This window comes from Prionailurus bengalensis, chromosome B1 (genome assembly GCF_016509475.1).
Source record: "Prionailurus bengalensis isolate Pbe53 chromosome B1, Fcat_Pben_1.1_paternal_pri, whole genome shotgun sequence".
Lineage (NCBI taxonomy): Eukaryota > Metazoa > Chordata > Mammalia > Carnivora > Felidae > Prionailurus > Prionailurus bengalensis.
Window position 1 is genome coordinate 103,139,731 of NC_057344.1, and position 13,873 is coordinate 103,153,603.

The following is a 13,873-nucleotide window of genomic DNA, read 5'->3' on the forward strand; positions in this document are numbered from 1 at the left end:
GCACTCAGAGGTGGAGTAGAGAACATTTATACTAATCAAGTATTTCTTTCTTTATGTCTCTTCTATTTGATTAATGGGGCAGGATATCTTTTTTTAGTTGAAAGAAGCTATAAATAAGTATGAAATAATTCTGTTGCAGAATATGGCTCAAGCCTGGAAGATGACGTGGTTGGGGATACCTCAGGGTACTACCAAAGGATGTTGGTGGTTCTCCTTCAGGTATTGGGTGGAGAATATTTTACAGTTTGATTAAAAAATCTGAAGCTGGACTGGTCTGAATCCAGTTAAATAGATTTCTAGTACTTGCTTGCCTATGTTTGTGTTTCAGAATATCTGACCTAAACTTTTAATAGCTAGCTAACTTACAGGTTTGTTTGTTTGCTTTTTTAAGTTATTACTATTCTCTTTCATTCATAGGATTTAAAATCAAGAGGGTCAAATTGGTTTTAGACACTGCTGTGTGATGAGTGAAATATTGTAAATTGGTATCTTAAAATCATATTATTCCTAAGAGAAAGAGCTTTGTGTGCACAACCATCAGGTGGAATCAATTTGCCTTTTGAATAAAAATGCTCATGTAATTCAATAATGTGATATTATCTCTTAAAGGCTAATAGAGACCCTGATGCTAGAATTGATGAAGCACAAGTTGAACAAGATGCTCAGGTGAGATGTGATATGTGGTGACTTTATAATGACATATAAATGAAAAAAGAATCCACGCTAGTGGAAAATCATAATATATATTGTGATAGCATCTAAAATAATCTTATTAATGGGCCCTATATAAATCATAAGACCCATGTAAGTATATTTCTCTGATTTTGATCTGGCCAGTAAAATATTTTGTCCCCAAACTGAAATGAAATAAAATGAATTACATATAGTGAATTTCACCTAGATATGGTATTTTTGTGTGATTATGGAAATTCACAAAATAGATAATTTTACCAAAAAGCACAGGTATTATTGATTCCACTGCCAGTGAGGCAGTAGGTGTCTTGACAGGAGAGGATAAAAAAGAGAAAATAAGGTGTTTTAGTGATAAATGGTTTCTGAATACATAGATTACAAGTTATTGTAGTACTTGGGAATTCACCCACCTTTCTTTTGATAGAATTCTGAATAGGATTGTTGTCTTGTCAGCTGCCTTTTAGTGACTCCCAAATGAAATTCTATACTCAAATGGCTTTTAAACCCCAGTATAGTCTTACTGTGGTTAATAAGTAATCAAACAAACTGATGGTAACCTGAGGGGAGGTGAATGGGAGGGTGGGAGGATGGGTGAAATAGGTGAAGGGGATTAAAGAGTATACTTATCATGATGAGCACTGAGTAATATATAGGATTATTGAATCACTATATTGTACACCTGAAACTGATATAACACTGCATGATAACTATACTGGAATTAAAATAAAAAACTTAAAAAAAATAAGTAATTAAATGTAGGAAATAGTGTTAGGAAATTTTTGAAACATGAGACTAGAAAACTGGAAATTGGTAATGAAAGAATTATTTGCGTTCCTAGAATCATATACCATAGTCCTGTCTCTCTGGTCACTTGTTTCAATATACAATTCTGATTGTTGGTCCTACACCATTGAAAAAGGAAGGGTCATATTCACTCCTCCAGTTGACTTCTCTGTGAAACAACCATTGGATGTGTAATCTGACTTTGGTAATGGGATAGAGAAGGCGTTAGTATTCTTTTGGGTGGGTTGATTTTGTAATGGCTTTGGAATGTTAGCATCTTTTTGTCTAGCTGGAGACAGAAGGAAAGCAAATGATCACTTACTGAGGACTGTCTATGCAGTATTTGATGCTTCCCTTACTGTCTGTCCTCCATAAAATGCAAACCTATTGTGTCACAGCCCTATATAAAACATTAAAACTTCAGTGGATCCATTATCTTCAGAGTAAAGTTCAAGCCCTAAATATGGTTTATAAGCCTCTTTGTTACCCCTTGCTTTCTTATGCCTCCAGCCTCTCTTGCTTTCTTTCTCCACCTGCCCCTTCCTCCACCCATTCACCTGACTATTTCCTCTTCAGGAGGCAGTCTTCAGGTTAGCTACTTTTCAGGTCTCCCTGCCTGACCCCTCCAAGTGTATGTCAGGTGCCCTTAGGAAAGACTGTAGAGTCTCCCAACTTATATTGAAGCTGCCTATTCACTTGTCTGCTTACCCAGGGCATTCTGAGCTGTCAGTTTGGTTTGTATCCTCTGGATCTAGCATTTAGTAGGCATTCAGTATATAACTGGTTAATGTATTAGTACATAATTGTGAAGTAGAGGGGATGATTTTCCTCTTCTCCATAAGGAAACCAAGGCTCAGGGATTTGAGAATCAATCCCATGGTTCCCACTGACTAGTGGAGCTGGATTCATACCTGTGCCAGTCTAACCCTCAAGCTCTTTCTCTTTCAACTAGACAACAGTCTGTGTTTTTACCTGTTATTTCCTCTCCCTTGATTCCTGTACCATGTAAAAGGTTTATTAAATATAGATTTGAAGCACAGGTCTAGCTTAACTCTGCATTCTTGAAGGAAGAAATTTGGCTCCTTGAGGAGAAAGCTCTAGTCATCCCTTCAAACCTGTACTCCTGACTGTTAGAAATGACCTTATTGCTTTCCAAGCATTAATTATTTGTGGGTTTTGTAGGAAACAATGTGATTCTCATACTCCTACTCTCAAGAGTAGGAGTGCTAGATGCTTTTTAGTGGTCACTGTGGAAGAAGCCAACTCTAGTAGTCTCAGACGAATGCAGTGAGTCTTACATTAGCTGTAGGCTGATTTCTCAGCATAGCTGGTGATGTAATGAGAGCATTGCTGCAGTGTGAGGCTAGGGAGTGGAAACAGTGCATTTTTACCTCAATTTCATTGATTTCTCTCCTCAGAGTACTCAGTGTATAGCATTGCTTCTTGAACTTTTAAGTGCATGTGAATCACCTGGGGATGTCCTTAAAACAGATCCTGATTCAGTAGGTCTGGGTGGAGCCTGGGATTCTGTATTCCTAACAAGCTCTCAGGTGATACCTCTGTGGTTCTGGGACCACATTTTGAGTACCAGGTCTATATAGGTGTCACTTAACTGCTGTGCAGAAGATATGACCATTCAGAACCCTGAAGGGGAAGCTTTATACCTCCGAAAACTGTCTTATGAAGTTACTTTAAAATATCCCTGAAATAGAATCCAGGTTTTCTTTACACTTTCGGTGATTAGGAACAACATAGAACATGCTATACGGGCCATCAGTCTTTGATTCTATTTTTTTTTTTTTTAATTTATTTATTTTGAGACAGAGAGGGAGTATGAGCAGGGAGGGGCAGAGAGAGAAGAAGCGAGAGACAATCCCAAGCAGGCTCCATGCTGTCAGCACAGAGCCTGATAGGGGGCTCAATCTCGTGAACCAGGAAATCATGACCTGAGCGAAAATTAAGGGTCCCATGCTTAACCACCTGACCTACCCAAGCACCCCAGTTTTTGATTCTTTGAAATGTATTATCATTAACTAATTCAGCCTGTTAAAAATAATTATCCTTTCATCCTTAGGAAACAGAACACACCTAATTCTTGTAGCAAGGGCAGCTGGACTGTTCTCACTAATGGGAATTTAAGATTTCTTAATTGAGAGTAAGCTGAGACAAACAAAGGGCACTTGGCCCTTTTATAAGCTTTTGAATTTTTTCTCTACCGATACCTGGCGCTAAGAGGATTCATTCTGTTTCAGAAATTTGATAAGTCACAGTGAGTCATTCACCTGGGAAATTAACATTTTGTAGATAATCCACTCTCTTACATTTTTAATGCTTTAAACTGATTTTACCTCTTCCCCCCACCCCCCACTCTAAATTCTTGTTTCATGCTCATAGAGAAAAAGCTATGCTCTTAGAGGAAGGAGGGGGAAGAGAGGGGAAGGAGAAGGAATCAATGTTTACTGAGTATCTGCTTTTGATGACCTGATACTATTTGATGTAGTCATTATATAAGTTACATAATCTGCATTAACGCCTCTGTAGAAATATTATTCTTACTCTGTAGGTGAAAACACTGAGACTCAAGAAGAGATTAAGTAACTCATCTAAGATCTCACAGATAAGGACAAGGACCAAATCTTTTTGACTCTAAAACCTTTGCACTGAACCAGGGGTTATCAAACTTAGCTAAACTATAAAGCCCACTCTGAGGGAAGAGGGGAGGATGAAAAGGTGTGAGGGTCCTTCATCCAAAGCAGCTCCGTGGATATTTGCCATCCTCATTTAGAAGAAAGGACTCTTACATTCAAACAAGACAAAACCAAAACTTTAAAAAATCATTGTTCCAGGGCGCCTGGGTGGCTCAGTCAGTAGAGCATCTGACTTCAGCTCAGGTCATGATCTCATGGCTCCTGAGTTCGAGCCCTGCGTTGGGCTCTAATGCTGACAGCTTGGAGCCTGGACCCTGCTTCGGATCTGTGTCTCCCTCTCTCTCTCTCTGCCCCTTCTCTGCTTGTGCTCTCTCTCTCTCTCTTTCTCTCTCAAAAATTAATAAACATTAAAAAAACTTTTTTTAAAATCATTATTCCATGTGAAGATTATCATTACTGCGTATGATTTACCCAGTAGTTTTAGAATATGTATTGATCTAAAACATAATTCTTTTAAGAAAATTAAGAGATTCTAGTTATTTTTTTTTAATGTTACTTATTTTTGAGAGAGAGAGAGACAGAGTGTGAGAAGGGGAGGAGCAGAGAGAGAAGGGCACACAGAATCCGAAACAGGCTCCAGGCTCTGGGTTGTCAGCACAGGGCCTGATGTGAGGCTCAAACTCACAAACTGTGAGATCATGACCTGAGCTGAAGTCGGACACTTTATCAACTGAGCCACCCAGGCACTCCAAGAGATTTTAAATAGCCATTTTGCAAATTATTTCCATATTACAGGCCTAACTCTGCCATACCTGCTAGAGAAAATTTCTAGAAATATGGAATAGTTGTTCAGAAAGGAGTACTTCAGTAATGCTTGCAGGATTGTGTGGAATGCACCCCCTCTTTTAGGTGTCAATGTGTATGTATATCTTATCTATGTGTAGAAAACGTTGTAGAGGTAGTAACCGATATCTTTAGGATATTGGCATTCATGGTAATTTTTTTTTCTTATTTGTTTTTTTTTCTTTTGTTATATAAAATTTCTCAGTGAACATGTGTTATTTTTGTAATTAGATTTAAAAGACAGATTTTAAGACAGGTCTATAACACCATGATGTAGTTCTAAAATTTAGATACTTGCACAACTTTCGTTGTAACTCTTATCAGTTCTGAAGAACATGCTCGCATGACCAGGATTGGTATTATTTATTTTTATCATTAAAATAAATCATTTTCAAAATTGAGTGTAAAGATGTGACTCATTTTTTTAAATTTCCTGGAAATATAACAAAAAACTAGATCTATCTCACCATAATCTACATTTTTAAACACACTATGATCAAAATTTCTACATCTAAACACGTGCTGTGATCTCATCACCTTCTGTCCTTATGTGGTATGCCACTTGTGAGCATAAAGGCAGCTGAAGGCTCAGCAAATTGCATTTGTCTTGGCTTAATAGGTATACTTACCCGGAAATGAATAAAAGGGTAGTATAGACATTTTAAAGATTGATGCATTGGGTTTTAATAAATTATCCACATCTCAGTAAGTGGGATCAGGTTTAATGATGAGGTTTATATATAATTTTATTTTATTTTTTTAGCAATTATATGAATACTAAAAACCATATAGTCTCCATTTAAGAAGTAAATCTGGACAAACTATTCAACAAGTGTATGTTAATTGCCTGCTGTATGCCAAGTGTTGTGATCTACCCCCAACCTTTTAAAAAGTCATTGTGATCTTTTATTTTTATTTTATTTTTTAAATGTGCATTTGTTTATTTTTGAGAGAGAGAGAGGCAGAGAATCCCAAGCAGGCCCCATGCTTTCAGTGCAGAGCCCGACCTGGGGCTTGAACCCACGAATGCTGAGATCATGACCTGAGCTGAATTCAAGAGTCGGACACTTAACTGAATGAGCAACCCAGGCTCACCCCCCACCCCCATTGTGATCTTTTAGAAATGTGAAAGCTCTTTGTAGCTAGTTTTGGTTAAACTGCAGTTGAAAAGGGAAAATATGGAGTTTAATTTTTTATCATGTGTTCCTGAATAGCTGCTGAGTAAGCAAAACAGAAAATGTAGACCATTTAGCTTCTAGTTAAATTCTTTCCCAGTCTGTAAGTGGATGTGTCAGGAGTGAAGTGATCAGAAATTTCTGCCAACCACACCATTGCCCCTGAAAGACACAGCATGGTAGACATTTTGAGACCGTTTAACCTTGCCCCATTGTTGTGCTTTATTCCTTTGACTCACTAATCTGTGGCACAGTTCAGTGGCAAGCTCCAAAGTAGCTCCATACTCACCTCATTGAGTTTAGGAAACAGAAATGAAAAGTGTAAGATGGTGAATCAGGCACATTAACGTATAGGGAATAAAACACAGGTATGAATCAGAACCTGGAAATGAGAGGGAGGGACAATATACTAATTGAGGTTGAAATTTTCACAGGCTTTGTTTCAAGCTGGAGAACTGAAATGGGGGACAGATGAAGAAAAGTTTATCACCATCTTTGGAACACGAAGTGTGTCTCATTTGAGAAGGGGTGAGTGAAAAAAAAATGTGTATGCTGCTGGTACTTTGGTTAATTTTGAAAGTACAAGAGCCAGTGTGCCAAAATATGTACTGTTTAACAGACACTTACTGAGTGAATCAGTTTTTGTATTTCTTCCTTTAGGTAGCCATGAGAAATCTCACAATTCTCTTTGCTGCTCTTGTGTTTACAGAACTAGAGATCCTTAGTTCCCCCTTTGCAATCAGAGGGTGAGGAGGGAGCTAGGCCTCTAGATTGTCACTCTCATTGTCACAAATCACTGAGCTGTGTGTGGTTCACTTCAGTATTTCCTCCTAAGTAGTGGGATGCATGACCTCATCTCCAGACATTCATCAGTTCTTGTGGTATCAAGTGGGAATGAGTTCAGTGGCCTTACTAATCGGGGCTTTAAAAATTGGCTTTTCTGTAGGTAGCATTCCTTGGCTGATTTGGCAAGATCTGGGCTCTTTTTGTTTTTCTGCACCACTGTCCTTGGTATTTTGGGGTTTTCTTTCTCATGCTCTGTACCTTATTGTCACAGGATGGCTACTGAAGCTCCAAATTTATCAACCACTTTAATAGCAAGAAGAAAGGGACAAACCAATCATACCTGTTTATCACTTAAAACAAATTTTTTTTTTCAATGTTTATTTTTTAGAGATAGAAAGCATGAGCAGAGCACAAGCAGGGGAGGGGCAGAGAGAGAGAAGACTGAGGATCTGAAGTGGGCTCTGAGCTGTCAGCACAGAGCCTGACGTGGGGCTCGAACTCATGAACCATGAGATCATGACCTGAGCCCAAGTTGGATGTTTACCAACTGAGCCACCCAGGGGCCCCTGTTTATCACTTTTTAATAAGGAAAGAAAAATTTCTCAGAATCCTCTCCAGCAGATTTACCTTTGGGTCTCATTGGTTGTAACTAGTAAGTAGAGGCCAGGAAATCAGTGAACAAAGAACATTTATAATCTGTTGTTGAGGGCTTGCCATATTGAGGCTCTACAACAAAGTCCAGGTTCTGTCAGCAAGGAAAAAGGGGAGATTTGTGTTCAGTAGAACAATACATGCTTGGAGTAAATACCTTCTTTCCTTGCAGAACGATCTTTACATGATTACGAAATTATTTTCCTTTCTTATAGTGTTTGATAAATACATGACTATATCAGGATTCCAAATTGAGGAAACTATTGACCGAGAGACTTCTGGTAATTTGGAGCAACTACTCCTTGCTGTTGGTAGGTAGTTTTACAATGTATATAAAATTTATGGTGTTAAGAGCTAAAGCATTTATTCAATTGAAGGTGTATCTGAAAAGAACCACTTCTTTCTTTATGAAAAGAAGGTCTTATGATATTTGGGTGAAGCAAACTCCTCAATTTCCAATTCAAAGTCTGTTTTGATGTTGGAAATGAATTAATCTGGTTAGTTCATCTAATCCCATGGAAATACTGAAACAATTGTTTGAAAGTCATTTTGAAGCTGCATTAAAAATATGACTATTTTATTATGAATCTGAAGTGTGAGTATTATCTCAGAGGCTTTTAAATATTTCAGATTCTTGTGAATTTTAGTATTCTTTTGAATACTGTCCTCACAACTTTGAGGCTGACTGAGGTATTGGAATCTGAGTTAGAAAAAGTATCTTTTGTATGATGGAAGATATAATAATGGTTATTTTCAAATTAATTTAGAAATTGGTTTCAGCTAAATATTCAGAATGATCTAGAAACATTGAAGAACTGAGTTTGTATATACTCTCTAAATCCAGGGAGAATCTAGTTTGTGAGCTCCCAGTGGCCCTAGTTTTCATATGGGTTTGGAGTGAACCTGTCTGTTGTTTGTTCTGAGTACTTGGCATTGATCTCAAGTTCTGTGCTGTTGTCTGGAGAATAAGCTAATGACGTTCATGAACCACCACTAATAGTAGCCTTTGATTTGACTTCCGCAGTTAATGAATTTTAAAAGAAAACTTTTAGACAGCCCCTTCATAATTACAATAGATTTGACATAATGACATTTTTAGTTACTGGTCGCTGTTTTGTTTAAGTGTTGGAAAAGAGAGAATAACTCCACAACCCCCAACTCATGGATTGTTATTTCTGTATATTAAGAAATTTTCATATGGATAGTTTCTGAAGTGGAGCCAACTGAGGTCTGAGCAGCCCTGAAACAGAGTAGATACATAAATGTTCAGGGAAGATACTCTTTTTCTCTTATCTGTTTATCTGGGTGTTTCTACTGAGTTGGGTAAGTCTCATGCTGCTCTATGTAAATCATGGATATTAAAGAATATGGAGAGAATACCTAGGTTAAGACTATAGAAAGATAGTCTAAGATTTGTCGAAGATTAGATAGAGTGGTTACCTTGTGTTATTTGCTTGAATGTGTGGGATTTAAAACTTCTAGGATGCCTGTATAATTTATTGAAGATGAAGAAAGTTGTGGGTAATAGCCCAGGCCACCCAAACTGTGACAGCAGACAGGTACTCATAGAACAAAGGGGAGTTGAAAAACTCACGTGCCCTGTCCTACACACCTTTCTATGTAGAACTCAGAACTTTAAGTAAATCTCAACCCAGTTGCTAAGAAAATACTTGGCGAATAAGGAGATCAGATCAGCTTGCAAATGAGCAGTTTTTTAACCTGTGTTACTTTTATATTTGTAAATAAGTAGAGCAATAAGCATGAAGCAACTTTTGGTTTTTAATTACTTAATTCTTTTCCTATCAGAATAGCATCTGACCATTGTATTATTTATTTTCTTAGTGAAATCTATTCGAAGCATACCTGCCTACCTTGCAGAAACCCTCTACTATGCTATGAAGGTAAGTGCATACCTGGAATCTTCCATCTAATTAATTTATCTTTCTAGTTATCTTTGCATATTATTATGATTTAAATGATAGACTTTGGGTTTTTTTATTCCCCTTAAAACATGCTACCAAATTGTTTTACTTTATTGATTCATCCTAACTCAGGAGAGTTTGATGCCATATTTGACATTTTTAAACAATGTGCCTCTCTTTCCTTATTAAAGGGAGCTGGGACAGATGATCATACCCTCATCAGAGTCGTGGTGTCCAGGAGCGAGATTGATTTGTTTAACATTAGGAAGGAGTTCCGGAAGAATTTTGCCACCTCTCTTTATTCCATGATTAAGGTAGTAGAATCTTTCTTTAAATTATGTTCAGAAATCTAGAGCAGACCAATAGATAGCAGGTAAGACATGGATGAGAGAACCCAGTTCTTGCTTAAAGTTTACAATTTTAGTCGTGTGATTAGAGCTATGACTTATGAAACTTGGCATAATGTTTCCTAAAGTCCGGATGATGGCTCCCAAGTGAAAGATTGGCTCTTGGTAAGGCTTGAGGCTTTTGGTGAGCCTAGCAGCATTATTTAGTAGTGGTGACAGATGATTCAACAAACCCAACCCCTGCCCCTGATGATAAGGTGTTTGTTCTTTCTCTCTTTTATCAGTTCCAGCTGTCTTTATTAGTTCCTCCTTCCTCCCATATCAGACTTTCCTTTCTTTATTTTCTGTTATCAGCTTGTCTGTGGTATTGGTTCATAGTTCAGGAAAGAACCAACCAGGTTATATCAGAAATAAGTAAAGAGCTTGGGTATTACTATCATTTTTGTCTCTTTAAAAGCAAGGGAGACTGTGGCCTAAATTTAAAGTTGGCTTAAGGCCTTTTGACTTTCTTTCCTTTCTCTCTTTTCACTCTCTCTTCTTTCTTTCTTTTAATAAAGGGGAAAGTGGGCCATATGCAAAGCAGGATCTCAACTGAGCAAGCTTTGAACTTTGTGTGTGTGTGTGTGTGTGTGTGTATGGTGTGGCTGGGTTGAAGGACACTGGAGAGTTCTTGCATGCACTCTGAGCTTGAAAGATTAATTTATCCTACATATCTGTATATGAGATAAGCAGAGGTAAAGCTTATCCTGCTCCTCTGTCTTTGAAGCAAAGACATAACAGCCACACAGTCCCAGGATTGCCTCCCTTAGCCAGACACACAGTATATGATAGAAACTTAGAGGTTTAGAAACCTTGATTTGAATATCATTGTAAAATCTTCCTTGTTCTCTGTATTACTAACTGAAGAAGAGCGTACTTCATTGTCTTAGAGCTGTGCCTTTAAGGGGTGCAATTAGAAATTAAACATATGTTACATTGGTAGGAAACTCCTGGTATAACATTCCTGATGTGAAAGTCACATACACAGAGATTATCCACTTGAGAGAAAAGTCACATGAATAAAACTTTTTGCCAGACATTTAGTTTTTTATTTTCTGAGGCTTCTGTGACTCACAGAGCTTAACGGAGTACATTTGGGTTTCAGGGTGATACGTCTGGGGACTATAAGAAAGCCCTCTTGCTGCTGTGTGGGGGAGAAGATGACTGAGGTACCAGCTGGAAAGAGATTCCTGTGCCGTGCCTGCCACCGCCACCATGACCTTCCTTCACATCTCGCTGCACTTTCTGTATGCCGGTGCTTGACACATTGCCTTATTCATACTAGTATGCTAATGACCAAAACATACATGTTGCAGAAGAAAAATAGTGGTGCTTCTTTCTGATATTCAGTTAAGATCTTTCTCTTTGTTTATTATAGTACTCAAGTGTACTTATGTTACTAAAGTCTAAAGTCTGTGTCATTTATACTTTCTTTTAAAAGATGAGACTGCTTTTAGCCTTTTTAAAAAACTTCATTTATATTAAAATGATAACCGTATTTCCTTAATCGGAACTCTAGCCTTGAAATTATGAACTCCTGGAAGTGTTACTAATCAAGTTTGCTACTAAATTAAACCTGGTTTAATTCAAAAGATTGCATTCAAAAGATTAATGAAAAATAAACATTTCCTTCCTCCTGAATTATCTGTATGTGTTCAGAAAAAATTTTTAAAAATCATTTTTATTTGAGTATGGTTGGTACAATGTTACATTAGTTTCAGGTGTACAACATGGTGATTCAGCAACTCTACAGTTCATGCTGTGCTCACCACACATGTAGCTACTACTGTTAGCATAGAACGCTATTATAAAACCAATGACTATATTCCCTATGCTGTGCCTTTTATTCCTATGACTTCTTCATTCCATCACTGGAAGTCTGTATCTCCCTCTCCCCTTCACCCATTTTGCCCCTCCCTTTGTCCTCCTTTCTGGTAACCATCAGTTTGTTCTCTGTACTTAAGGTCTGGTGCTGCTTTTTGTTTCTTTGTTTATTCATTTGTTTTTTAGATTCCACATATGAGTGAAATGATATGGTATTTGTCTTTCTCTCTCTGACTTGTTTCACTGAGCATAATACCATCAGCAATGATATCTTTTTCCAAGCTAGTCATTGGCAATGGTGTCACCTGACAGCTGAATTTGCAGGTGACTTTTGGGTGATAAACGTGAATTGCAGCTGCATCCCTCTGCATGTGGAACGAGAGAGAGGTTAAGGGGTCTCTGATTGATTTATAGCGTATGTAGCATCAATTAAGGTGATGCTTAGGATGCTAGTTGCTTAGTAGAAAAGCTATTTTAAAACAGCCTAAAAATTAAAATAAAATAAAACAACCTAAAAATTCAGAGCATACTTTTCTCTTTCCTATTATTAACTTGTTTTTCCTATTTTCATCTGCTACCTTCTTTGAGATAAAAAAGCAGGCAACATCTGTTAGAAAGAAGCAGTTTCTTTCTTTCTTATAATATTTACCTTTCAGTTTTCTGCTTTCAAACTGCTTCTTGAATTGGTGTCAGTTTCCTTTTTTGCACTGACACCCTTAGGTAAGCATTTTTTAAAGCATGTGATTGCTAATAATAAGACATTTTTATAAGTGGACTGCTCTCCCTTTGAAAATTTTTAAGTAGTAATTTGTTCTTGTTACAACCTTGGCTGCTAATCAGAATAACCATGGAGCCTTAAAAATTATATATACGTATAACATTGCTTTTTTTTTTCCATAAGCAATTCTGATGCAGAGCCAAGTTGAGAATCAATTGCCTACATATTTTTTTTCCAGTTTTATTCGGATATAATTGACATACATCACTGTGTAAGTTTAAAGTATACAGCATAATGAGTTGACTTACATATATATTGCAAAAGGATTACCATAATACATTTAGTTAACATCCATCATCTCATATAAATTAAAAAAAAAGTTTTCTCCTTGATGATAAGTCTTAGGATCTCTTAACTTTCAAATATGTGAGATCACACAGTGTTAAGTGTTGTACATTATATCCCCAGTACTTACATATCTTATAACTAGAAGTGTGTACCTTTTGACCACTTTTACCCAATTACCCCGTTCCCCATTCCCCACTTCTGGTAACCACAAATTTGATCTCTTTTTCCATAACTTTGTTTTTTTGTTGTCATTTTTTGGATTCCACATGTCATAGAAGTCATAGAGTATTTATCTTTTCTCTGACTTATTTCACTTAGCATAATGTCCTCAAGTTTCATTTATGTTGTCACCGATGACAAGATTTCCTTCTTTTCTATGGCTGAATAATAGTGTGCTGTCTATATATATCACATTTTCTTTATCCATTCATCCACTGATGGAAATTAGGTTGCTTCCGGGTCTTCACAATTTGTCAATAATTCTGCAATGAATATGGACTTGTCTCTCAAATCTTTGTAATTGTTCAAGCAGCCTATTTTTATTCTTAGTGGCTCCCAGGAGTTGAAGGTGCACCAAGACCATTTAGGGTCCTAAAGGGTGTTGGGGGTGAATCTCAGTCATTACCTAGATTCAGGCTAATTGGAATCCAGATTCTCAGGCAGAAGCTTTTAAAGCATGTAAAAATCCCCTTTTTAGGGGAAGACTGAGAGATGGGCATTTCGGTTTGCTTTCTCTACGCTGAGTCCTAGGGTGACGGCCAGTTAAGAACTGTTTCTTAGTTTGGTACACTCTCACTGAACTGGTGAACAGAGCCCTCCAGGCCTCCAGAGCCAGGCTATCAAGGGATGTGTCCTCTGGCGGTAGTCACAAAAGCCGGTGCACCATACATCTACACAAACTCCTTTCTTGGACACCAGGAACATGGAGTGGGGCAAGGGAGGGAATGAAGATGGCACCTGCCAGCCTCCCTGGTTTGTGGAGAGAATTTTAGTCAGCCTCTAGGTGTATTTTTGATTAGAATCCTACCCCTTATGGGGCGCCTGCATGGCTCAGCCAGTTAAGTGGCTCAGGTCATGATCTCACGGCTCGTGAGTT

At 37.6% G+C, this 13,873-nt stretch overlaps 1 protein-coding gene across 1 annotated transcript in view; it reads left to right on the forward strand.

Annotated features, from left to right (window-relative positions):
• The window catches only part of ANXA5 (annexin A5), a 30,174-nt gene extending 18,646 nt beyond the window's left edge, over positions 1–11,528 (forward strand). Inside the window, exons 7-13 of the mRNA XM_043569336.1 lie at positions 140–219; positions 610–666; positions 6,577–6,670; positions 7,795–7,890; positions 9,422–9,480; positions 9,693–9,815; positions 10,993–11,528. Of these exons, the coding sequence (XP_043425271.1) occupies positions 140–219; positions 610–666; positions 6,577–6,670; positions 7,795–7,890; positions 9,422–9,480; positions 9,693–9,815; positions 10,993–11,055 (572 nt within the window). The 3' untranslated portion in view covers positions 11,056–11,528. The remainder of the gene's footprint in view (positions 1–139; positions 220–609; positions 667–6,576; positions 6,671–7,794; positions 7,891–9,421; positions 9,481–9,692; positions 9,816–10,992) is intronic.
• The last annotated feature ends 2,345 nt before the right edge of the window (positions 11,529–13,873 follow it).